This window comes from Triticum aestivum, chromosome 2B (assembly GCF_018294505.1).
Source record: "Triticum aestivum cultivar Chinese Spring chromosome 2B, IWGSC CS RefSeq v2.1, whole genome shotgun sequence".
Taxonomy (NCBI): Eukaryota; Viridiplantae; Streptophyta; class Magnoliopsida; order Poales; family Poaceae; genus Triticum; species Triticum aestivum.
The window spans coordinates 502,335,178-502,360,145 of NC_057798.1; the positions used below are offsets into that span (position 1 = coordinate 502,335,178).

Here is a 24,968-nt window from a genome sequence, read left to right on the forward strand (position 1 = left end):
TAATGCTCGGCCCTATTACCTCCCGGGTCGTTAACAGGTCGACATTGAAGCGGGCAACAGGTGGGCCCATTTGATTTCACGGGCCGTTAACATGCTGATACTAAGGTCGGGCTACATATGGCCCAACTATACTGTGGGCCTTTAGCAGGCCAAAAGAGACAACGAGCTCGTACTGGACCATGAAGAGCATGGGCCGCTAAGAGGCCAAAAGTCAGATCGTACTGTATATGGCCCAACTGTGTTGTGGGCCTTTAGCAGGCCGAAAGAGAAACCGGGCTGGTATTGGACCATGAAGAGTATGGGCCATTAAAAGGCCAAAACTCAGGTCCGACTGCAAATGGCCCAACTCATTTATGGGCCGTTAACAGGCTGAAAGACACACCAGGCCGGAAATTGGCCCAACAACTAAATGGGTCACTAAAAGGCCGAAAGACATACATCCTGAAAATTGGCCCATCCCTTGAATGGGTCGTTAACATGCTGAAACCACATCGGGCCTATATTGAGCCCAAATATATAGCGAGCTATTAACGGGCTCGAACTGACGATGGGTGATACATCCATTTTGCATCATGCTTTTATGACAATATTTATTGCATTATGGGCTGCTATTTCACGTTATGTCACAATACTTATGGCTATTCTCTCTTATTTTACAAGGTTTATATGAAGAGGGAGAATGCCGGCAGCTGGAATTCTGGGCTGGAAAAGGAGCAAATATTGGAGGCCTATTCTACACAACCCAAAAGTCCTGAAACTCCACGGAATACCTTGAAATAAATAAAGAAAAATCGTCACCAAAGATGAAGGCCAGGGGGCCCACACCCTGCTCACGAGGGTGGGGGCGCGCCCTCCCTGGGCGCGCCCCCCTACCTCGTGGGCCCCCTGGTGGCTCTCCGACGCCCATCTTCTCCTATATGAAGTCTTTCGATGAGAAAAAAATAGAAGCAACCTTTCGGGACGAGACTCCGCCGCCACGAGGCGGAACCTTGGCGGAACCAATCTAGGGCTCTGCAGAGCTGTTCTGCCGGGGACACTTCCCTCCGGGAGGGGGAAATCATCACCATCATCATCACCAACGCTCCTCTCATCGGGAGAGGGCAATCTCCATCAACATCTTCACCAGCACCATCTCATCTCCAAACCCTAGTTCATCTCTTGTATCCAATTCTTGTCTCCAAGTCCGGGATTGGTGCTAGTAGGTTGCTAGTAGTGTTGATTACTCCTTGTAGTTGATGCTAGTTGGTTTATTTGGTGGAAGATCATATGTTCAGATCCTTTATGCACATTATTACCCCTCTGATTATGAACATGAATATGCTTTGTGAGTAATTACGTTTGTTCCTGAGGACAAGGGAGAAGTCTTGCTATTAGTAGTCATGTGAATTTGGTATTCGTTCGATATTTTGATGAGATGTATGTTGTCTAGCCTCTAGTGGTGTTATGTGAACGTCGACTACATAACACTTCACCATTATTTGGGCCTAGAGGAAGGCATTGGGAAGTAATAAGTAGATGATGGGTTGCTAGAGTGACAGAAGCTTAAACCCTAGTTTATGCGTTGCTTCGTAAGGGGCTGATTTGGATCCATATGTTTCATGCTATGGTTAGGTTTACCTTAATACTTTTGTTGTAGTTGCGGATGCTTGCAATAGAGGTTAATCATAAGTGGGATGCTTGTCCAAGTAAGGGCAGTACCCAAGCACCGGTCCACCCACATATCAAATTATCAAAGTACCGAACGCGAATCATATGAGCGTGATGAAAACTAGCTTGACGATATTCCCATGTGTCCTCGGGAGCGCTTTTCCTATTATAAGAGTTTGTCCAGGCTTGTCCTTTGCTACAAAAAGGATTGGGCCACCTTGCTGCACTTTATTTACTTTTGTTACTTGTTGCTCGTTACAATTTATCTTATCACAAAACTATCTGTTACCACTTATTTCAGTACTTGCAGAGAATACCTTGCTGAAAACCGCTTATCATTTCCTTCTGCTCCTCGTTGGGTTCGACACTCTTACTTATCGAAAGGACTACGATAGATCCCCTATACTTGTGGGTCATCAAGACTCTTTTCTGGCGCCGTTGCCGGGGAGTGAAGCGCCTTTGGTAGGTGGAATTTGGTAAGGAAAAATTTATTTAGTGTGCTGAAATTTTCTGTCACTTGTTACTATGGAAAGTAATTGTCTGAGGGGCTTGTTCGGGGTATCTTCACCCCGTCCAGTAGAGCAAAGAGTTGCTCCTCAACCTACTCAACCTACTGAACCTATTGAAAATGAAACTCCTTTTGAGATTCCTTCGGGTTTGATGGAAAAACTGCTAGCTAACACTTTTACAGGAGATGGAACAAAGCATCCTGATGAACATCTACGCTATGTGGATGATGTTTGTGGACTATTTAAGCTTGCAGGTATACCCGATGATGTTGTTAAGAAGAAGGCTTTCCCTTTATCTTTGAAGGGAGACGCATTGACATGGTATAGGCTATGTGATGATACGAGATCATGGAACTATAAAAGATTGAAATTGGAATTTCATCAAAAGTATTACCCTATGCATCTTGTTCATCGTGATCGCAATTATATATATAATTTTTGGCCTCGCGAAGGAGAAAGCATCGCTCAAGCTTGGGGGAGGCTTAAATCAATGTTATATTCATGCCCCAATCATGAGCTCGCAAGAGAAGTAATTATGCAAAGTTTTTATGCTCGGCTTTCTGATAACAATCGCACCATGCTCGATACTTCTTGTGCTGGCTCTTTTATGATGAAGACTATTGAATTCAGATGGAATTTATTGGATAGAATTAAACGCAACTCTGAAGATTGGGACCTCGACGAAGGTAAGGAGTCAGGTATGACACCTAAGTTTGATTGTGTTAAATCTTTTATGGATACCGATATTTTCCGTAAGTTTAGCACTAAATATGGACTTGACTCTGAGATAGTAGCTTCTTTCTGTGAATCTTTTGCTACTTATGTTGATCTCCCCAAGGAGAAGTGGTTTAAATATCATCCTCCCATAGAAGTAAAAGTAGCTGCACCTATTAAAGTTGAAGAAAAGATTGTCACTTATAATGATCCTATTGTTCCCACTTCTTATGTTGAGAAACCACCTTTCCCTGTTAGAATGAAGGATCATGCTAAAGCTTCAACTGTTGTTCGTAAAAGCAATATTAGAACTTATACACCTCCTGAGCAAGTCAAAGTAGAACCTAATATTGCTATTGTTAAAGATCTCTTGTCTGATAATATCGATGGGCATGTTATTCAATTCCAGGGTGAAACTGCTAGAATTGCTAAACCTTGTGATAAAGATAAACATAGACCTGTGGTAGGCGTGCCTGTTATTTCTGTTAAAATAGGAGATCATTGTTATCATGGCTTGTGTGATATGGGTGCTAGTGCTAGTGTTATACCCATTGACTTATACAAAGAAATTATGCATGATATTGCACCTGCTGAGTTAGAAGATATTGATGTTACAATTAAACTTGCCAATAGAGATACTATTTCTCCAGTGGGAATTGTTAGAGATGTTGAAGTCTTGTGTGGAAAAACAAAATATCCCGCTGAATTTCTTGTTCTTGGTTCTCCACAAGATAGCTTTTGTCCCATTATATTTGGTAGACCCTTCTTGAATACTGTTAATGCTAAGATAGACTGCAAAAAGAATGTTGTTACTATTGGCTTGGATGATATGGTTCATGAGTTTAATTTCTCTAAATTTAGTAAACAACATCGTGAGGAAGAATTGCCTAGTAAGGATGAAATTATTGGTCTTGCTTCTATTGCTGTACCTCCTAGTGATCCTTTAGAACAGTATTTGCTAGACCATGAAAATGATATGTTCATGAATGAAAGAAGGGAAATAGATGAAGTATTCTTTAAACAGGAACCTATTCTGCAACACAATTTGCCTGTTGAAATCCTAGGGGATCCTCCTCCACCCAAGGGTGATCCCGTGTTTGAGCTTAAACCGTTGCCTGATAATCTTAAATATGCTTATCTTGATGAAAAGAAAATATATCCTGTTATTATTAGTGCTAACCTTTCAGAGCATGAAGAAGAAAGATTATTGAAAACTCTGAAGAAGCACCGTGCCGCTATTGGATATACTGTGGATGATCTTAAGGGCATCAGTCCCACTCTATGTCAACATAAAATAAATTTGGAAGCTGACGCCAAACCAGTTTGTGATCCTCAACGACGTTTGAATCCTAAAATGAAAGAAGTGGTAAGAAAAGAAATACTCAAGCTTCTGGAGGCAGGTATAATTTATCCCGTTGCTGATAGTCAGTGGGTAAGTCCTGTCCATTGTGTCCCTAAGAAGGGAGGTATTACTGTTGTCCCTAATGATAAAGATGAATTGATTCCGCAAAGAATTATCACAGGTTATAGGATGGTAATTGATTTCCGCAAATTAGATAAAGCTACTAAGAAAGATCATTACCCCTTACCTTTTATTGATCAAATGCTAGAAAGATTATGCAAACATACACATTATTGCTTTCTAGATGGTTATTCTGGTTTCTCTCAAATACCTGTGTCAGCTAAAGATCAATCAAAGACTACTTTTACATGCCCTTTTGGTACTTTTGCTTATAGACATATGCCTTTTGGTTTATGTAATGCACCTATTACCTTTAAAAGACGCATGATGGCTATATTCTCTGACTTTTGCAAAAAGATTTGTGAGGTTTTCATGGACGACTTTTCCCTATATGGTTCCTCTTTTGATGATTGCTTGAGCAATCTTGCTCGAGTTTTGCAGAGATGTGAAGAAACTAATCTTGTCTTGAATTGGGAAAAGTGCCACTTTATGGTTAATGAAGGTATTGTCTTGGGGCACAAAGTTTCTGAAAGAGGTATTGAAGTTGATAAGGCCAAGGTTGATGCTATTGAAAAGATGCCATGTCCCAAGGACATCAAAGGTATAAGAAGTTTCCTTGGTCACGCCGGATTTTATAGGAGGTTCATTAAGGACTTCTCAAAAATCTCTCGGCCTCTGACTAATTTATTACAAAAAGATGTACCATTTGTCTTTGATGATGATTGTGTAGAAGCATTTGAAATACTTAAGAAAGCATTAGTCTCTGCACCTGTTGTTCAGCCACCTGATTGGAATTTACCCCTTAAAATTATGTGTGATGCTAGTGATTATGCTGTAGGTGCTGTTCTATGGCAAAGAGTTGATAAAAAATTAAATGTTATCCATTATGCTAGTAAGACTCTAGACAATGCTCAAAGAAACTATGCTACTACCGAAAAGGAACTTTTAGCAGTTGTATTTGCTTGTGATAAATTCAAACCCTATATGTTGATTCTAAAGTAACTATTCACACTGATCATGCTGCTATTAAATATCTTATGGAAAAGAAGGATGCAAAACCTAGACTCATTAGATGGTTTCTTCTGCTGCAAGAATTTGATTTACATATCGTTGATAGAAAAGGAGCTGAGAACCCCGTTGCAGATAACTTATCTAGGTTAGAGAATGTTCTTGATGACCCACTACCTATTGATGATAGCTTCCCTGATGAGCAATTAAATGTCATAAGCACTTCTCGTAGCACTCCATGGTATGCTGATTATGCTAATTATATTGTTGCTAAATTTATACCACCTAGCTTCACATACCAACAAAAGAAAAAGTTTTTCTATGACTTGCGACATTACTTTTGGGATGACCCACATCTTTATAAAGAAGGAGTAGATGGTGTCATTAGACGTTGTGTACCTGAGCATGAATAGGAACAGATCCTACGCAAGTGTCACTCCGAAGCTTATGGAGGACACCATGCTGGAGATAGAACTGCACATAAGGTATTGCAATCTGGTTTTTATTGGCCTACTCTCTTCAAGGATGCCCGTAAGTTTGTTTTGTCTTGCGATGAATGTCAAAGAATTGGTAATATTAGTAGACGTCAAGAAATGCCTATGAATTATTCACTTGTTATTGAACCATTTGATGTTTGGGGCTTTGATTATATGGGACCTTTTCCTGCCTCTAATGGATATACACATATTTTAGTTGCTGTTGATTACGTTACTAAGTGGGTAGAAGCTATTCCAACTAGTAGTGCTGATCATAACACTTCTATTAAAATGCTTAAGGAAGTTATTTTTCCGAGGTTTGGAGTCCCTAGATATTTAATGACTGATGGTGGTTCACACTTTATTCATGGTGCTTTCCGTAAGATGCTTGCTAAATATGACGTTAATCATAGGATTGCATCTCCTTATCACCCGCAGTCTAGTGGTCAAGTAGAGTTGAGCAATAGAGAGCTCAAATTAATTTTGCAAAAGACTGTTAATAGGTCTAGAAAGAATTGGTCCAAGAAACTTGATGATGCATTATGGGCCTATAGAACTGCATATAAAAATCCTATGGGTATGTCTCCGTATAAAATGGTTTATGGAAAAGCTTGTCACTTACCTCTCGAACTAGAACACAAGGCATACTGGGCTATTAAAGAGCTCAACTATGATTTCAAACTTGCCGGTGAGAAGAGGTTATTTGATATTAGCTCACTTGATGAATGGAGAACCCAAGCTTATGAAAATGCCAAGTTGTTTAAAGAAAAGGTTAAAAGATGTCATGACAAAAGGATACAAAAGCGTGAGTTTAATGTAGGTGATTATGTATTGCTATACAACTCTCGTTTAAGATTTTTTGCAGGAAAACTTCTCTCTAAATGGGAAGGTCCCTACGTTATCGAGGAGGTCTATCGTTCCGGTGCCATAAAAATCAACAACTTCGAAGGCACAAATCCGAAGGTGGTAAACGGTCAAAGGATCAAACACTATATCTCAGGTAATCCTATAAATGTTGAAACCAATATTATTGAAACCGTAACCCCGGAGGAATACATAAGGGACACTTTCCAGAACGTTCCAGACTCCGAAAAGGAATAGGTATGTGGTACGGTAAGTAAACCGACTCCAAAACAATTTTTAAGGCAATATTTCTCCATTTTGGAATATTTAGAAAAATAGAAAAATAAGTAGCAGTCCGGGGAGGACACGAGGCCTCCACGAGGGTGGAGGGCGCGCCCTACCCCCCAGGGCGCGCCCCCTACCTCATGAGCACCTCGTGTGCCCTCTGGACTCTGTTTCCTTGCACGATACGTATTTTGGTCGGTAAAAATTCATTATATATACTCCCGAAGATTTTGACTCCCGTATCACGCAAATATCCTTTGTTTTCGTTTCGAGCTGTTGCTGCTGTAGATTAAAGCAAGATGTCATCTCAAGATTCGGAGGGAGAAAGCTATGTGGCTGATTACCTTGCAGACCCTGAGGTCTACGGGGACTTGGACCATAGTGGCTGGACCACGGAAGAGGAAGAAGACTATGAGCCTAAGGAGAAGGAGGAAACAAGCTCAGACGAAGATGAAGTTCTGCTACCTCAACCGGGGGATGTGCATGTGGAGTTTAAAAAGTCAAGTCTACCTGATAGAGCGAAGAAGCCAAAGATCGAGTTTATCCCTTTTTGTCTCTTGCAGGAAAATAAGCAAGAACTATGCAAAAGAGTATTAAGTCTTGAGCGGGAGATCGAAGACCTAAAAGAGCAAAACATTATGCTCAAGCGTAAATTGAGGAAGAAGTCAACCTCATCATCAACAACACCACCTCCATCACCTCCGAGGAAATAATCACATGGGTATGGGCACCCCCCTTGGCAACTGCCAAGCTTGGGGGAGGTGCCCTGGTATCATATCACCATCACAACTCCTATCTTTACCGTATTTCTTAGTTCGATCCTATTAGTAGTATCTTGATTTAGTAGAATAAAGTCATGGCATGATCTAGTTTTGAGTTTTGCTTTATGATCCTTCTTTGTAATCGAGTCCGTGAGCTATATAATAAAGATTAGTGTTGAGTCAAGGGCTTGATTGTTTTACCATGATCTTGGGTGGTTAGAAGAAAAAGAATAAAAAGAATCAAAGAGTTCATATTGATCTTAGTGAAAGTGATGACTTCACATAGAGAGAGTATGATGATTAAAAGTTGTTGGGAGTTGGCAAATATAGCTTTGGTCATCGTTGCAATTAATAGGAAGTAATAAGGAAAGAGAGGTTTCACATATAGATATATTATCATTGACATCTTTTATGATTGGGAGCACTCATTAAAATATGACATGCTAAAGAGTTGAGGTTGGACAAGGAAGACAACATAATGAGTTATGTTTCCTTGCATCCGAGATAAAGTATGTTGTCATGGATCCTCTACCGTGTTGAGCTTGCCTTTCCCCCTCATGCTAGCCAAATTCTTAGCACCAAGTAGAAATACTACTTGTGCTTCCAAATACCCTTAAACCAGTTTTGCCATGAGAGTCCACCATATCTACCTATGGATTGAGTAAGATCCTTCAAGTAAGTTGTCATCGGTGCAAGCAATAAAAATTGCTCTCTAAATATGCATGACTTATTAGTGCAGAGAAATAAGCTTTGTACGAACTTGTTGTGGACGCAATAAAAGCGACGGACTGCATAATAAAGGTTCACATGCAAGGGGCAATATAAAGTGACATTCTTTTGCATTAAGATTTTGTGCATCAACCCTAAACGCGCATGACAACCTCTGCTTCCCTATGCGAAGGGCCTATCTTTTATTATTATCCTCTACCTTATACAAGAGTCACGGTGATCCTCACCTTTCCTTTTTCATTTTATCCTTTGACAAGCTCAGCATGTTGGAAAGAGTATGATATACATATCTAATTGGATGTGGGGGAGCATGAATTATTATTGTTGACATTACCCTTGAGGTAAAAGGTTGTGGGGCAAAACTATAAGCCCCTATCTTTCTCTGTGTCCGATTAAAACTCTGTAACCACAAGTATCGCGTGAGTGCTAGCAATTATGAAGGACTAAATGATAGTTGAGTATGTGGACTTGCTTTTGAGCTCTGACATAGACTCTTTCCGATGTTATGATAAATTGCAATTGCTTCAATGACTGAGATTATAATTGTTAGTGCCTAATAAGGTTTCTGATTCATGCTTTGGCTTTGTGAAAAGATCATCACTTGAACATGAGTAATCATATGACAAAATCTATATAAGTTGCTGTTATGAAATAATCATGATGCCTTCATGTCCGTATTTTATTGTTATCGACGCCTCTACCTCTAAACATGAGGACATATTTATTGTTATCGGCTTTCCGCTTGAGGACAAGCGAGGTCTAAGCTTGGGGGAGTTGATACGTCCATTTTAGATCATGCTTTTATGACAATATTTATTGCATTATGTGCTGCTATGTCACGTTATGTCACAATACTTATGGCTATTCTCTCTTATTTTACAAGGTTTACATGAAGAGGGAGAATGCCGGCAGTTCGAATTCTGGGCTGGAAAAGGAGCAAATATTGGAGGCCTATTCTACACAACTCCAAAAGTCCTGAAACTCCACGGAATACCTTGAAATAAATAAAGAAAAATCATCACCAAAGATGAAGGCCAGGGGGCCCACACCCTGCTCACTAGGGTGGGGGCGCGCCCCCCTGGGCGCGCCCCCCTAACTCGTGCGCCCCCTGGTGGCTCTCCGACGCCCATCTTCTCCTATATGAAGTCTTTCGATGAGAAAAAAAAGAAGCAACCTTTCGGGACGAGACTCCGCCGCCACGAGGCGGAACCTTGGCGGAACCAATCTAGGGCTCCTGCAGAGCTGTTCTGCCGGGGACACTTCCCTCCGGGAGGGGGAAATCATCACCATCGTCATCACCAACGCTCCTCTCATCGGGAGAGGGCAATCTCCATCAACATCTTCACCAGCACCATCTCATCTCCAAACCCTAGTTCATCTCTTGTATCCAATTCTTGTCTCCAAGTCCGGGATTGGTGCTAGTAGGTTGCTAGTAGTGTTGATTACTCCTTGTAGTTGATGCTAGTTGGTTTATTTGGTGGAAGATCATATGTTCAGATCCTTTATGCATATTATTACCCCTCTGATTATGAACATGAATATGCTTTGTGAGTAATTACGTTTGTTCCTGAGGACAAGGGAGAAGTCTTGCTATTAGTAGTCATGTGAATTTGGTATTCGTTCGATATTTTGATGAGATGTATGTTGTCTAGCCTCTAGTGGTGTTATGTGAACGTCGACTACATAACACTTCACCATTATTTGGGCCTAGAGGAAGGCATTGGGAAGTAATAAGTAGATGATGGGTTGCTAGAGTGACAGAAGCTTAAACCCTAGTTTATGCGTTGCTTCGTAAGGGGCTGATTTGGATCCATATGTTTCATGCTATGGTTAGGTTTACCTTAATACTTTTGTTGTAGTTGTGGATGCTTGCAATAGAGGTTAATCATAAGTGGGATGCTTGTCCAAGTAAGGGCAGTACCCAAGCACCGGTCCACCCACATATCAAATTATCAAAGTACCGAACGCGAATCATATGAGCGTGATGAAAACTAGCTTGACGATATTCCCATGTGTCCTCGGGAGCGCTTTTCCTATTATAAGAGTTTGTCCAGGCTTGTCCTTTGCTACAAAAAGGATTGGGCCACCTTGCTGCACTTTATTTACTTTTGTTACTTGTTGCTTGTTACAATTTATCTTATCACAAAACTATCTGTTACCACTTATTTCAGTACTTGCAGAGAATACCTTGCTGAAAACCGCTTATCATTTCCTTCTGCTCCTCGTTGGGTTCGACACTCTTACTTATCGAAAGGACTACGATAGATCCCCTATACTTGTGGGTCATCAATGGGCTGCAATGCTGTCAAATCGTTGACGGGCCGTTGACAGGCCGAATTGGCACATCTCGTATGGGCCATGGGCTTAAATGGACCTGACACAAGTAGGCCTTATATGGGCCAGCCTGCTAATTTTGACTAGACCGGTCTTTTTTACCTGAATGGGCCACTGTTGGGCCTTGCCACGTGCTGACGTAACATAGGCGCCTCCCGTACTATGAGTGGATGACATTTGTCCCAACACTGAGCCGACACGTGGATCCTCCGGCGAATGAGAATTTTATACGTGGAATTTCCCCATTGGTCGGGGTTGTTAACGGGTTATCGGATCCAAACCGGCACCCGATAGCTTAACGGCGACCCGTTACGGTGGATGCCACGTGTCGGTCACCCTTGACGAAAACACTTCCATGACGTGTCATTTATCGTCATGGAAGTGGACACTTCCGTGATGATAATTTTGGTATTGTCATGGAACACTTCTACGATAGCACATGTATGACTATCTTGATTCTGTCATAAAATCGTCATGGATGTACATGCATGACAGAAAACGTGACCTACTGTGACAAACACGTATCATCACGGAAGTGTATTTTTTTATAGTGGATGCATGGGTCATCTAATCTCCGAGGTATGGCCCGCTCCCTGTGAAATGGTACACAAACACACCCCACCACCACCGAGTTAAGAGGGTCACCTCCATTGTCCAACGATGATGGTCAGAGAGGAGATGCCGGTGCCACGAGAGGAGTGGAGGGAAGTGGAGGTCAGTGGTGATGGTCCGCATGAGGCGAAGGGGAGGAAAGAGACGCGATAAAAGCCATCCAAAAGGGAATATACTTGTTTGGTTTTAAGGGCGTGCACAACATGGCGCCTCCGTGCCAGGTCTGGATGAGGCAAACATCAGCTGGAGAGGAGAGCATCTTGTAGTGGAAATTTATAGTGGCAGGCTGGCAACTAGTTGCTATTGATTTGGATTCATGATGGCGAAGTAGGAGCACCTATAGTAGGTAGAATTATGTATAGGTTTAGTTAGCAGTAAAGTCGGTCCGGTCCATTCATTTTTCTTAGCAAAGCAGCCCATTTATTTAATGTCTGAAAACTCCGAAATTTCACACAAAACCGCAAGATCATCCTCGCACAAAAAAGACCATCATATTAATTTATTTGCCAACATATTTCACTCCTCTAAGTCTTTGTATCAACATTCAAGTATCTAATCATTGTCTTGCTTTGTGAGATAATTCTCTTTCTCAAAAATACCCTCATCTTCCTCATTGTATATCATATTGACCATTTGAAGTAAAATTGTGGAAACTCTCTTTGGTAACCGATTGTGTGTGACGATTGACTATAAACCGTATGAGCCCTTTTACTTTCCCCACCATGCTTCAAGGGGGCAATCTTTTTACGACAAAAGGTGTTCTGTTTTTATGTCATATGCTCTTTTGTATCCTTTTAGGTTAGTTATAATAATTGTTAAAAACATGCATCGAAAACTGTAGAAAGGCAAACATACTTTAGGAGTACCCCATGTAAACCTGGATGGAGCTTGTCGTCTTGATTTCTTTTTGAAAAACTCTGCTCATGGACTTTTTTTTGAACAACTACAAAACCATATGGATATTACTAAACTCCTACTCATATTTAACCTTGATGGAGTATCAAACCCATAGCACCCTCTACCGCCTTTTTCCAACGATGATAATGAGACTCCAATATCCCACCCTCGGTGGTGACGAGCTTCTCAAGTTTTCTGATTCATTATGGTCGTGTACACCTACAAACCAAAGCGGTGGCTAAGCGGATACACCTACAAACCAAAGCGGCGGCGGCTGCAGTAGCACCTCTGGACGTTTGGGCCCTCAGTTCTTTGGCTTCGGATCCGGTGACCGTACTTCGTCTCCGAGATGTTTGGCAGTGATGACTTCCTGTCCGCGTGATTCTTTAAGGTTCGCCGCAATTTGGCAGCGGGGTTGCCGGAGCGGCTGCGGTGGCGCGCCATCGGCCCATCCTGGAGGTTTGAGAAGTGTGAGATTCCAGGGACCTGATTGTAATTTCTTTCTTTTTCAGGGGTGTCTTGTACCGCTGGTCTCTGGTTAATAGATCTGAGGGTCTTTTCGCAAAAAAAGATACACCTACAAACCAAAGCAGGTGGTTAAGCCGATGCAACGAGAATATTCAATTCAATTCCACTACCAATGCAACCATCACCGCCGAACACGCCTCCCTCATTTCCTTGCTCATCCCGGACTCCCCTCCCAACCACACCCCCTACCCATGCGCGCGGTGACTTCACTTTTCTTCGCGCCACTCATGTGTCTTTCAGGCAAATGTTTTCTCATTTTAATTGTTAGCATACTTTGTACTGTTTGCAAAATTTACAGTTCAAAATCGTGCAATGAAGACTGAAAAGGGGTCGAACGAGGAAGGATTAAGTCTGAAGTATTCATAAACCTGCTCGGAGTACAACAAAAAACTCAAAGAGCCCTCGGTAACCCCGCCGGAACCCCAAACCCTTCTGCCCCCGCCCCCGCCCCCTACATTCCGATGGCGACGGCGGTGTCGGCGCCCGTCTCTACGGCGACGGTGCGGGTCTCCAATATCCCGCCCTCCGCCGTCGCTAAGGAGCTCCTAGCATTCTTCAATTCCGCCGTCGCCGCCGCCGGCGAAGCCTACGCCTGCGAGATCGCCGCCGCCCGACGCGGCTGGTTAAGTCGAGGCGATGGGAGCGTTCAGTTCGATTCCACCGCCACCGCAACCCTCGCCGTCGAACTCGCCTCCTCCGGTCGCCTACCCCGCTTCCTCGGCTCCCTCCTCTCCGTCTCCCCTGCCCCAGGGGACCTTCTCCCCCGCGCGCCGGACCTTTCTCTCCGCGTGGTCGACGCCCGCCTCCTTGTAGGCAACCGCGTCGCCGAGCGCGAATTGGAGGCGGCTGACTCTTGGGACGGCGTCCGCGTGGAGGTCATCCCAGCGAAGCGGCGGATAGACCTGTACCTGAATCACGATTCCCAGAGGTACAAGCTGGAGGTTTTCTTCGAGGACATCAGGAACTGCTACCGGTGCAGCTTCGATGGGGCCGACGCCATCTTGCTTCAGGTGAGCTGCTCAGGGTGTTTATTTTTTGAACGTTGAAGACTGTAGGAGTGGCTCCTACAGTCATATATTAATCAAAAAAGTATTTACATAGTGTAAAGGGTGTAGTCGGGCTTTTGCCCCAATCACAGGGACCCCATTGAGCAGTACCGAGGATTTCCCAGAACCAAAGATGCATTTGATCAATCCTAACCATTTCTCGTCAAAGCGCATGTGTCTCATGACCTCAATCATAGCCGGGTGTTCTATAGTGTCCAAGGCCTTGGAAAAGTCCAGTTTCAGAATAAACGCCCGTGATCCAGAGGCTTGACATTGGTATATATACTCGAACGCCCAAGCCAAGCAGTCCTGTATTGTTCTCCCTTTCAAAAATCCGTATTGGTTCCTGTGAATGACTTTTAGAATCCATTTCTGTAACCGATCAGCAAGCAGTTTGGTTATTAGCTTCGGACAACAGTTTAGCAGTGTGATGGGGCAAAATCATTTGCTGTCTGGGGTGAGTGGATCTTCAGAATGAGAATGATGAACCTGGTGTTTATGCTTTCCAGATTGAGTTCTCCTGCGTGGAAATAATTTCTGATTTGGAGGCGAAGATACCCCCAATCTTTCTTTAAACGCATTGAGCAGTATCCCTTTGTTGCCTGCATGGTTCTCAGCCTCAGTGCCATCGGGTAATTTCAGCATGGCGATGAAGTTATTTCGGTATCGCTCCGTGGCCATCCGGTGGAAAGTTTTCGTATTTTCCTCTGCGAAACGAATAACCCTGACAGTGCATCTTTTTCTCCAGTGTTGGTTCTGAAAGTTCAGACGCTGCAGTAGGTGAGCTTTTAGAATTCGCCTGAAGTTCGATTCCGGGGTTGTGAGTGTTCTCAGGTTTTTCAATTCATCCAGCTCGTTAACAGCCCATTCAGTGTTTTGGATCAGCACTTTGAGACGTGAGAGGCCTTCACTCCACTTCTTAAGGGTGTACCTTAGTCTTCTCATTTTCTGGCAAATCCTGGCTGCACTATTATGCAAATAACTTGGTTTGGACCAAGAAGTATTCACCACATCAAAGAAGCATCTTTGCTGCACCCAGTAAGATTCTAACCTGAAAATTTTGCTCGCGGGGATCGATGATTCTATACTGACCAAACAAGGCGTGTGGTCGGAGATTGGTTTGGCCATGGCAGTAACCTTGGTATTAGGATATACTGAAGTCCAATTGTTAGACGTGAAGAACCAGTCGAGTTGGTCACCATGTTGCTGTGATACTTCTGTTTTTCCTTTGTACATTATATATTAGTCAGACATTGCAGTTATAGGGCGAGGTACAAATTTGAAGACGGAAGCTCTAGATGTACTTCCTCCCTCAATACTTGCGTGAGCTGAAAAATTGGCAAGTTCTCGAGTCAGTAAACTAGAGTGAACCATCAGAGTGGTCTGGTGTGCAATTATGCGTTAGAGCCCATAAAGTAAGATGGATAGTGGTGCTACTTTTATTTCCACTCCTATAAATATCTCAGTTGGTGGTTACTAATTGGAGCGAAATGAATATGAAGCTTATCTGATGAATACACATCACCTTTACTTTTCTAAATTTACTGATTGTCATACTTCTTAGACTATAAGTTGGTGAGGCGCAACACTCTTTTAATTCTTTCTATAATTCTGAAGTTGGTAAAATATATATTATCTTGACTAATGTTAATTTAATATTTGTTTCAGCTCATGTATGCACCAAGGATATGCACAACAATTTCTGGGCCTGCAGTTTATTCAAGGTTCTCAGATGACCGCTTTCATGCATGCAAGGAGGATGCAAAATTTACCTGGGTCAGAGCACTAGATTTTACACCCAACCACTCTTTTGGGAAGTGTTCAACTCTTGCCCTCGTACTTGATGAAGGTGCACCGATGTCATTTATTCTCAACAGCTTACCTTTGTCAGGAGAATTAGGGAAATTGGTCATTTCTTCAATGGAATTTTTTGGCCCGTCGTCCAAAGTCGTTCCCCTTGTTGACTGCCCAAGTGGTTGTTCAGTGTCATATGAAGTTCTTTTTCGTCTCAATTCTCTCGTTCACATGGGGAAGATAGTTGCCAAGGATGTTAATGCTGATCTGTTTAAAGCACTTGAAGAAATACCACTTCATATTTCAAGGAGGATTTTTGAGAAAATGAGCAAGTTAGACTTCACATGCTATAAACCTTTGCAATTCATCCAGCAGGAGGCTCATAGCAGGAAGAGGAGCCATGATGCTTTGCTTTCCAGTAAGACTGAAGGTGAAGGAAAGTTAATTATGTGTTACAGAATTCACATCACTCCATCCAAAATATACTGCTTGGGACCTGAGGAAGAAGTTCCAAATTATGTGGTTAAGCATCACAAACAGCATGCTTCTGACTTTGCTAGAGTTACTTTTGTCGATGAAGACTGGAGTAAGCTTTTTCCAGATGCTATCTCTGCTAGAATTGGACGAGGGTTATTTTCTCAACCCTTGAAAACTGGCCTATATTATCGTATTTTATCCATCCTGAAAGAAGGATTTTCCATTGGTCCAAAGAAGTATGAATTCCTGGCCTTCTCAGCAAGTCAACTTCGTGGAAGTTCTGTCTGGATGTTTGCTTCTAATGATTCCCTGAAGGCCGAGGATATAAGAAGGTGGATGGGCAACTTTGAAGATATTCGTTCAGTATCTAAGTGTGCGGCTAGAATGGGCCAGCTGTTCAGCTCCTCCAGACAAACACTTGAAATCCTACCACGGGATGTAGAAGAGATTCCAGATATTGAAGTCACAACTGATGGCAGTAAATACATATTTTCTGATGGTATCGGGAAGATCTCTGAGAGACTTGCTAAAGAAATGGCTTGCCGAATTGGATTAGACTATACTAACCCTCCTTCAGCTTTTCAAATAAGGTATGGTGGCTACAAAGGAGTTGTTGCTGTCGACCCTGATTCCTTTCGCAATCTTTCTCTGCGACCTAGTATGAAGAAATTCGAATCAAAGAGCAGAATGTTTAACATTACAAGTAGCAGCAAATCCCAACCATGCTATATGAATCGTGAAATTATCTCTCTCCTTTCAACTTTGGGGATAAGAGATGAGATATTTGAGTTGATGCAACACGATGATATGCGTGAATTAGATGAAATGCTGACCAACAGAGAAGCTGCTCTCTCTGTTCTGGGGAAAATTGGTAGTGCAGAAACGAAGACAGCATCGAAAATTTTACTGCAAGGTTATGAACCGAGTTTAGAGCCTTACCTGTTGATGATTCTTAAGGCCCATCAGGATAATAGGCTGACTGACATAAGAACTAGATGTAAGATTCATGTTCCGAAAGGCCGTGTTCTTCTTGGTTGTTTGGATGAAACAGGTGAATTAGAATATGGTCAAGTGTACATCAGAATTACAAAGAACAGCAAAGAGCAGAAGGATAATCGTCAGCCATATTTTGCTGAAGATAATGGAAAAGAGAAAACAGCAGTTGTTGTTGGAAAAGTTGCAGTATCGAAAAATCCTTGTCTCCATCCTGGTGACATCAGAGTACTTGAAGCTGTCTATGACCATGGTTTGTACGCTAAGAACCTGGTTGATTGTGTTGTCGTCCCCCAAAGAGGAGAAAGGTAATGTCGTATGTTATACTGAAACTGAAAGACGATCATCTAGAGTTTATATTGCTCTGGCAATGCCTTCAGAGGAGCTCAAATCTCTATTGAAGTGTTTGTCAGCGTGTTTGTTTCCATGTTAGATTGATATCTCTTCATGTTACGTACTTGCATCTCTACCTATTGATGGATGTTGACAATGCTTGCTTTCTCCTTCATTAATCTTTGATGTTTAATAGGCCTCGTCCATATAGACTTTAATCTTTGATGTTAATCAGGCCTCATCCAAATGAATGCTCCGGGGGCGATTTGGACGGTGACCTCTATTTTATCACTTGGGATGAGAAACTGATTCCAGAGAAGGTTGATTCACCCATGGACTACACTGCAGCAAGGCCACGCATAATGGATCATGTTGTTACACTTGAGGTATATTCCTCACTGTTTATTCATTTTAATTTCTCTTACTAGGTTGTTGCTGCTAATTTTTACCGAAGATTGTTTTATTTGACTAATATCAATTTTTATACTTGCAACTGCAAATATAATCAAAATCTCAGTTTTTTACAATCTGTAGCATTTCAATAATACTAGAAGAAAATGTGTGCTTCGCCGCACCATTTTCCATTTTTATGCCATGCTTCCTGTTATAAATCATCAAAGAAGGAATTCTTTAAACAAAACTTCTGATGCAAACAAATCACAGGCTAATATCATTCATTTTGAACAACTTCTTCTTATTGCTTGCCTATTTGTTCATGGGCTCCCTGAGAACCTGACAAGATATATTAGCTAGGTTTTGAAGTTGACAAAATGGGAAGGAAAAACTGCAGTATAGGATAAAGATGATCTTGAATAAGATAGCCAGTAAAGAAACCAAAACATGTAAACAAGTTTGCGACCTGAACCAGTTGAGCTTCAGTGAGATGAGTGAAACCAATGGCATTGGCAACCTCCCAATAAATTCTGTCAGGCAGATCATCATTCACAGTATTAGTAGGAAGTTATCCAAAGTTACCTTTAGTATATGAGCGTATAATAATATAAAAATTCATAAGTGTCACAAGACCATCAAATAAACTTACATCTTCAAGCAAGCTCGATTCCTCGAGAGCATAATCACGCAATTCATGAAATATTATTCTTCCAAAACCAAAAGGACAGTGGCTATGTCTTGCACAGTGCACATACTTTCAGACACGCTATGGAAGCATATAGATAAAAGAAGGGTCGTTCCAAAAAGTAGAGATTTTATTATCGCCAATCATATAAACTTTCCGAGATGTCTCTTCCCCATGTCAGAGAAGGCACATCCACAAATGAAGATATATTTTTCATATCAACCTGCAAAAACAAATTAATATGCATCTCACAGTAGACTGCTTGCGTATGCGCAACTCACCATTGTAATGGAAGGTGTTATTACAAATTTAAAGTATAAACACCCAACCAAACTGCCGCCCTGCGGAGCACCGTGACCTAGAAGTCCTCACACCGGCATGTCAGCTTCCTGTCACACAATGGCAGCAACGAAGTGTATCCTGCACCCCATGGCCACCGCCTTGCAGGGACCGTTTTCCTGCCTGTGCTTCCCCCCTTATCAGTGTAACTGACACATAATTGCAAAAATTATAGCAAGAAACAAGATAAGGAGCTTATCTTTGAAGTTTGATTGATTAATTGGAGAGCACTGCATTACAGGTTGTTGAAGCACACAAAAAGAATAAGGTGTCTGTCACCTAGTCAGAAAACATAATATCCATAACAGGTGAAGTAAGTAGAGTTCTGATGGAGGGAAAGAGAGACTGACCCCTATAGTACTTATGTGATTAGTAGATAATCATACTAAACCAATATCACATCTTTCAAGTTTTCTAGTGCTTTACATCGAAAGGTATGTTATACTCCCTCCGTTCCAAAATAATTGTCTTTCTAGCCATCTCAAATGGACTACAACATACGGATGTATGTAGACATGTTTTAGAGTGCAGATTCACTCATTTTGCTCCGTATGTAGTCACTTGTTGAAATCTCTAGAAAGACAATTATTTCGGAACGGAGGGAGTATATGCTACTATAACCACCAAAGATTCATCAGAGTAGAAAGAACCTCCAGGAAGGAATGTCAGAGACAAACACACAACCAAAGAGATCTAACTGGAAGAGATAAGTACCATGTGCGGCACTTTGACTGAGGTGTGGAGATCTCTCACAGTCACATCTTGGAAAATAGCTGCCTGCATTTGTTTTGTTCAAAATAATAAATGAAATGAACAACTTGGTTGATTTGTTTCAATCAAATTAGTTAAGGGTCTCTATGGTTATTTCTAATCAATAGTAAATGCGTATGTGCAATGCACGTAAATATTAGGCAGTATATCAATTCCATAAAGATAATAGGTAAGATAACATTTTCTTGTTAGTTGTGTGATTAGTGCTGGCGGTGATATTTGGTATGTTATTTATTGCATGTTAAACATGTTGAGCGCTCACCATTGGAGCAATCTGGGTCATTGGATTGACCTTATTTGATGGCTGAGGTTAATTGGATCTGCCCCTTAGGGTCTTTTTATATTGGTATAGATATAGATAAAGCTCCTCACATCCCCTTGTTAAAAAGATTAAAATATATGAAAACATCAGTATGTAATCATCACAAGGACTGTAAACCGACAGAAGAGAATACAAATATGACCACATTTATTCAGACCTACAAAAGTGAACTGACATGCAGTATCCACCAGAAGTATGTCTCATCTACCCATATTACAGCAATTTTGATAAAGTAATTCTTAGCAATTGACAATTATGTTTGCGAAACAATAAAAACAGGGAATGAATTATGAATACGACATCAACACTGTTATATAAGGCTTTGATTGGTAGGGTGCACTCGTTGAGAGCAATAAATAGAGGAGATGATGTTTACCAGCAAGTTGCAATGCATTTCAGCCAATTTTTTTGATGTGAAACCTATACTCCCAACTCCAGTGCTTTTCTTTCCAAACCTGTAACAATTAGCATGATAGCTTCAATACTAAGCAAGTTTCTTATTATTCATCTATTTGCATACTGATAAGAGATAAGAAGGCTTCACATCTTTTACTTTCTCTCTTTCTTTCCATGTTTGTCTCTTTCTTGTCCCGGTGGTCTACTTTTTGACTGCTCTATAACTCTGTTAGGTCCGACGAAAAGTTATTTTGTTAAACCACAACATGACCACATGACAAATCCAGGACGTTATCAATAAGCAATAACGCCAGACTGAGCCATACACTTTCCAAATCTGTTGAAAAGTGCAGCCTATCTTCCAATTCTTTGTAGCCTGACAAGCATTCTAAGTGGTCACTGCTGAAAATTTTGTGATAATATTAGCCTATTTTGAAATTGCGTAACTGAACACATCAAGAACCTGATGGTGTGAATGTACTCAAAATGGAACACTCGCATTCTATACTGCACTGATGTCAAGTTTAATTAAGTTTACAGCTCATTTACTAATTTAGTTAGAGTGGCGAAATAAGGCAAGTGACCTGAAAATTCCAACACTAAGTCTGGCCGACAACTCCTTTCCAGCCTTTCTGTTTTCTCTATCCCTGCGTACTAAGTGCCTCAGGCCGATTTTGCCGCACCATGTGAGCCCGAGCTAGTGTCCATCTTCCACTGATGACCCCCAATAAATCTAACGACCAAAGGCCCATCGGCCGCTACATGAAGACATGCCAACAACCCTCGATGGATTGTTTGGAACCTATATGTAACTCCATTAAGAGCTATAGCAAACCATCAGATAAAGGATAGGAACTTCACCTTCAGGGATGAACACCTGATGTCGATGCGAATGAGGTAACCACACTACCAGGCTGTTCCTGTTGTTGTCAATGTGGTGGCTGGCCGGTTGGAGCAACACCGCCCCTGAAAGCCCCCACACGCAATCAATCCAGCGAAGCCACAAAGCTGCCCACTGCCTTTTCTCCTCCCCACGCTGTCCATGAAGAGGCGAAAAAAGAGGCGTGCGCCCCCCCCCCCCCCCCCCCCCCCCCCAAGCAGCAATCCAGGGCACATAGTCAAAGGTGGTTTAGATTGTGTCAACACCAGCTGACCAGTGGGAGCATAAATGATAAAAAAGCCAGATCGCTGAGGGCGTTATATTTCCTGGGAGCTTAGTAACTTTAGAGATTTATTATCTTGAGGCACCTCACATCTTTCTAAAACATTACTTTGGCAAAACTGGGTACATGCCTACATGGTAAGTGCACAACAGCCAGAGAGAACTGGCTACAAGCGTCGAACTCAGCCAGGATGGAATAACAGCCAACACAAAATTTTGAATGCTTTGAACCAAATATATGCTCGTCATGCACAGTTCTTTTCTTTTTTTTGAATTTTTCGCCATGCACAGTTAATAACGTTCTTTTCAAATGTGGGTACCTGTTTCAGAAAGAAAGACATTTTTGCCATCCTCTAATGAAAACAGTTTTGCATGATTCAGTTTTAAGTGGTCTTGGTTTTAAAATGCTCTTCAATGTATATATCTAACCTTGATAGGTTCACAACTATTTACCAATTAGCTCCAATAAGCAGTTCAAAGTTGTCTTTTCAACAAGCACATGTATTTTCCTTGCCTGACATGTTTATACCTGTACTCTTACAAAAACATCTGATGAACTGCAGGAAATTCAGAAGTACTTTGTGGATTACATGATAAATGACTCGCTCGGTGCAATCTCAACTGCTCACTTGGTCCACGCGGATCGTCATCCAATGAAAGCCCGGAGCCCTGAGTGCCTCCAGCTAGCTGCTTTGCATTCGATGGCGGTCGACTTCGCCAAGTCAGGAGCTCCAGCTGAAATGCCCCGGTCACTGAGACCAAAGGAGTACCCTGACTTCATGGAACGGTGGGACAAACCAACGTACATCTCCAACGGAGCTCTCGGCAAGCTCTACCGAGCGGCTGCGAGCCGTATGCAGAGCGCTCCTGCCCCCTCGTCCTCGGCTCAACCGAGGCCCGCTTTCGATCCTGACCTGGAGGTCCCTGGCTTCGAGGAATTCCTGGCATCCGCGGAGGAGTGCTATGACCTGTACGCGGAGAAGCTGAGCACCCTGATGAGCTACTATGGTGCGGAGCACGAGGACGAGATCCTGACGGGCAACATCCGGAACAGGCTCCTGTACCTGAAGAAGGACAACAAGAGGTACTTCGAGATGAAGGACCGCATCATCGACTCGGTGGATGGCCTGCACAAGGAGGTGCAGGGTTGGTTCAGGAGCCGCCCAAAGGCCGAGGCGTCGAGGAGGGCGTCGGCGTGGTACCGCGTGACTTATCACCCGGACCACCGCTGGCCGGGAAAGAAGCAGTTCTGGAGCTTCCCGTGGATCGTCTGCGACGAGCTGCTGAAGATCAAGGAGTCGAGTAAGCGGCGCAGGCAGCAGGTGGACGGCGCGGCGGCCTGAGTCGTCCGGCCAAAGTAATTAAGCGGGAGTTGGCAAGAAGATGTAATAAGTGGTATTCACAGGCAAGCTTGTCTGATGATTGCGCGGCTGCTATGTGTTTGTATGTATGTAATGTAAAACTCTGGGGCATGACTGCAGTGCAGACCATTCTGAGCTCAGCTGAGCTGAGCGGCAGAGCTGTGCCTACGTCGCTCGTATGGACGGAGAGATTTGCTGGATGTGTGTGACTGGAAATGAACCGTGCTTGGTCGGGCTTTGCGGGAGGTTAATCATGCTCCATCACTATCTCAACATAGCTTCAGCTTTGTGTGCAATTCTGTGCTGTTGGGTGCCTATACCTTTGGTGATGTTTAGAGCAACTCCAACGGTCCGACTCAAACGGACGGCGATTTCGTCTGTTTTTTGTCCGTTTGGGTTGGCCGCCCGCCCGGCGTCCGCCCTGTTTTCATATGGTCGGCAGCGTGCCCAATGCGCCGACCCATATGTGCAGGCGTGGCCGGCTGGCCGCCCAATTTTGCATTGCATTCAACATATTGTGAAATGAAAATTTAACAAACAAAATAGTCTCGCCCACATATGCTTCACATAGTTTTACGAATGAATAAAAGTAGATACATCTATTGGTTGCCAACCTGAGTTCACATATGCTCAACCAAATCATTTTGCAGTTGTAGTGGGTTTCCCAATCACGCATGTCTTCATAAAACTAAGTGAACTGCTCAAATGTTGTCGCTACTCCATGCTCAGGCACAACATTCTCACCCTGAAACTGAAAGCCTTGATCATACAGACGTTCCAGGCGCTCGTCTTCTACGGTCATATTGTGCATGATCACACAAGCAGTCATCACCTCCCATAGTTTCTGCGTGCTTCAAGTATTAGCAGGATACCGAACGATGCCCCATCAAGATAGCAAAACACCAAAGGCACGCTCGACATCCTTTCTAGCACTCTCTTGCTCTTGGGCAAATCTTTTCCTTTTCTCTCCAACAGGGTTGGGTATTGTCTTTACAATAATGGTCCACTGAGGATAGATACCGTCACCCAAATAGTACCCTTGGTCGTAGTTGTGGCCGTTGACAGTAAAGTTCACCGGTGGGTTGTTGCCTTCGGCAAGGCTAACAAACACCGGCGAGCGCTGAAGCACGTTGATATCATTGTGTGATCCAGCCATGCCAAAGAAATAGTGCCAGATCCAGAGATCTTGAGACACCACGGCCTCTAGTATGACAGTGCAAGCCCTGACATGTCCCTTATACTGCCATTGCCAAGCAGAAGGGCAGTTCTTCCACTCCCAGTGCATGCAGTCTATGCTGCCAAGCATCCCCGGGAAGCCCCTGTTAGCATTCATCGCCAACAGACGGGTTGTATCTGCAGCTGTCGGCTCTCTCAAGTACTCAGGGCCAAACACAGCAATCACAGCCTTGCAGAACTTATACAGGGACTCTAGGCATGTAGACTCGCTCATACTGACGTACTGGTCAATGAGATCACCGGGCACTCCGTATGCAAGCATTCGGATGGCGGCAGTGCATTTCTGATAAGAGGAGAAACCAATCTTGCCGACAACATCCTCTTTGCACTCGAAGTAGTCATCATAGCCGACCACTCCCTCTCTAATACGGTTGAAAACATGCCTACTCATACGGAACCGGCGGCGAAATTTGTGATGTTTGAACAACGGATTTGTTGTATCAAAGTAGTCCTTTCAGAGAAGGAAATGCCCGCTCTCTCGGTTACGATTCAACGCCGGAAGGTGGCCCGGAATGGAGCCACGGAACAACGGCCGCTGGTTGTTGAGGTGGTGATGGACCAACACGGCAGCCAATATCTCCTCCTCGTCGTCGGACGACGAATCGTCGGAGTCGCAAATGAAATTGTGAAAAAAGAACTCGTCGGCGGAGTCCATTTTCGTACCTTGGCAAACTGTCGAACAACTTGCGGGCGTCGAAGAAGGAGACGATCGGCGAGGGGAGACGCGGCGCCCACAGACCAGCTAGCTGCCCGCCCGGCGTCCGACGAGTGTGACGGCGTCCGACGAGCGTGCCGGTCGTATGTGGCGGGGGCGGCGAGGTGTCTTCTTGGTCGCGGGCGGCTGTGTAGTGGGGG

The 24,968-nt window shown here is 43.1% G+C and overlaps 1 protein-coding gene across 1 annotated transcript; it reads left to right on the forward strand.

The window, feature by feature from the left end:
- The first annotated feature begins 13,211 nt into the window (after positions 1–13,211).
- On the forward strand, positions 13,212–23,150 carry LOC123045704 (probable RNA-dependent RNA polymerase 2). Its single transcript, XM_044468854.1, has 4 exons — positions 13,212–13,815; positions 15,520–17,423; positions 17,684–17,834; positions 22,080–23,150. Exons 1-4 carry the CDS (start codon positions 13,267–13,269, stop codon positions 22,857–22,859), a joined length of 3,384 nt encoding a protein of 1,127 aa, XP_044324789.1. The 5' UTR covers positions 13,212–13,266; the 3' UTR covers positions 22,860–23,150.
- Positions 23,151–24,968: the final 1,818 nt, after the last annotated feature.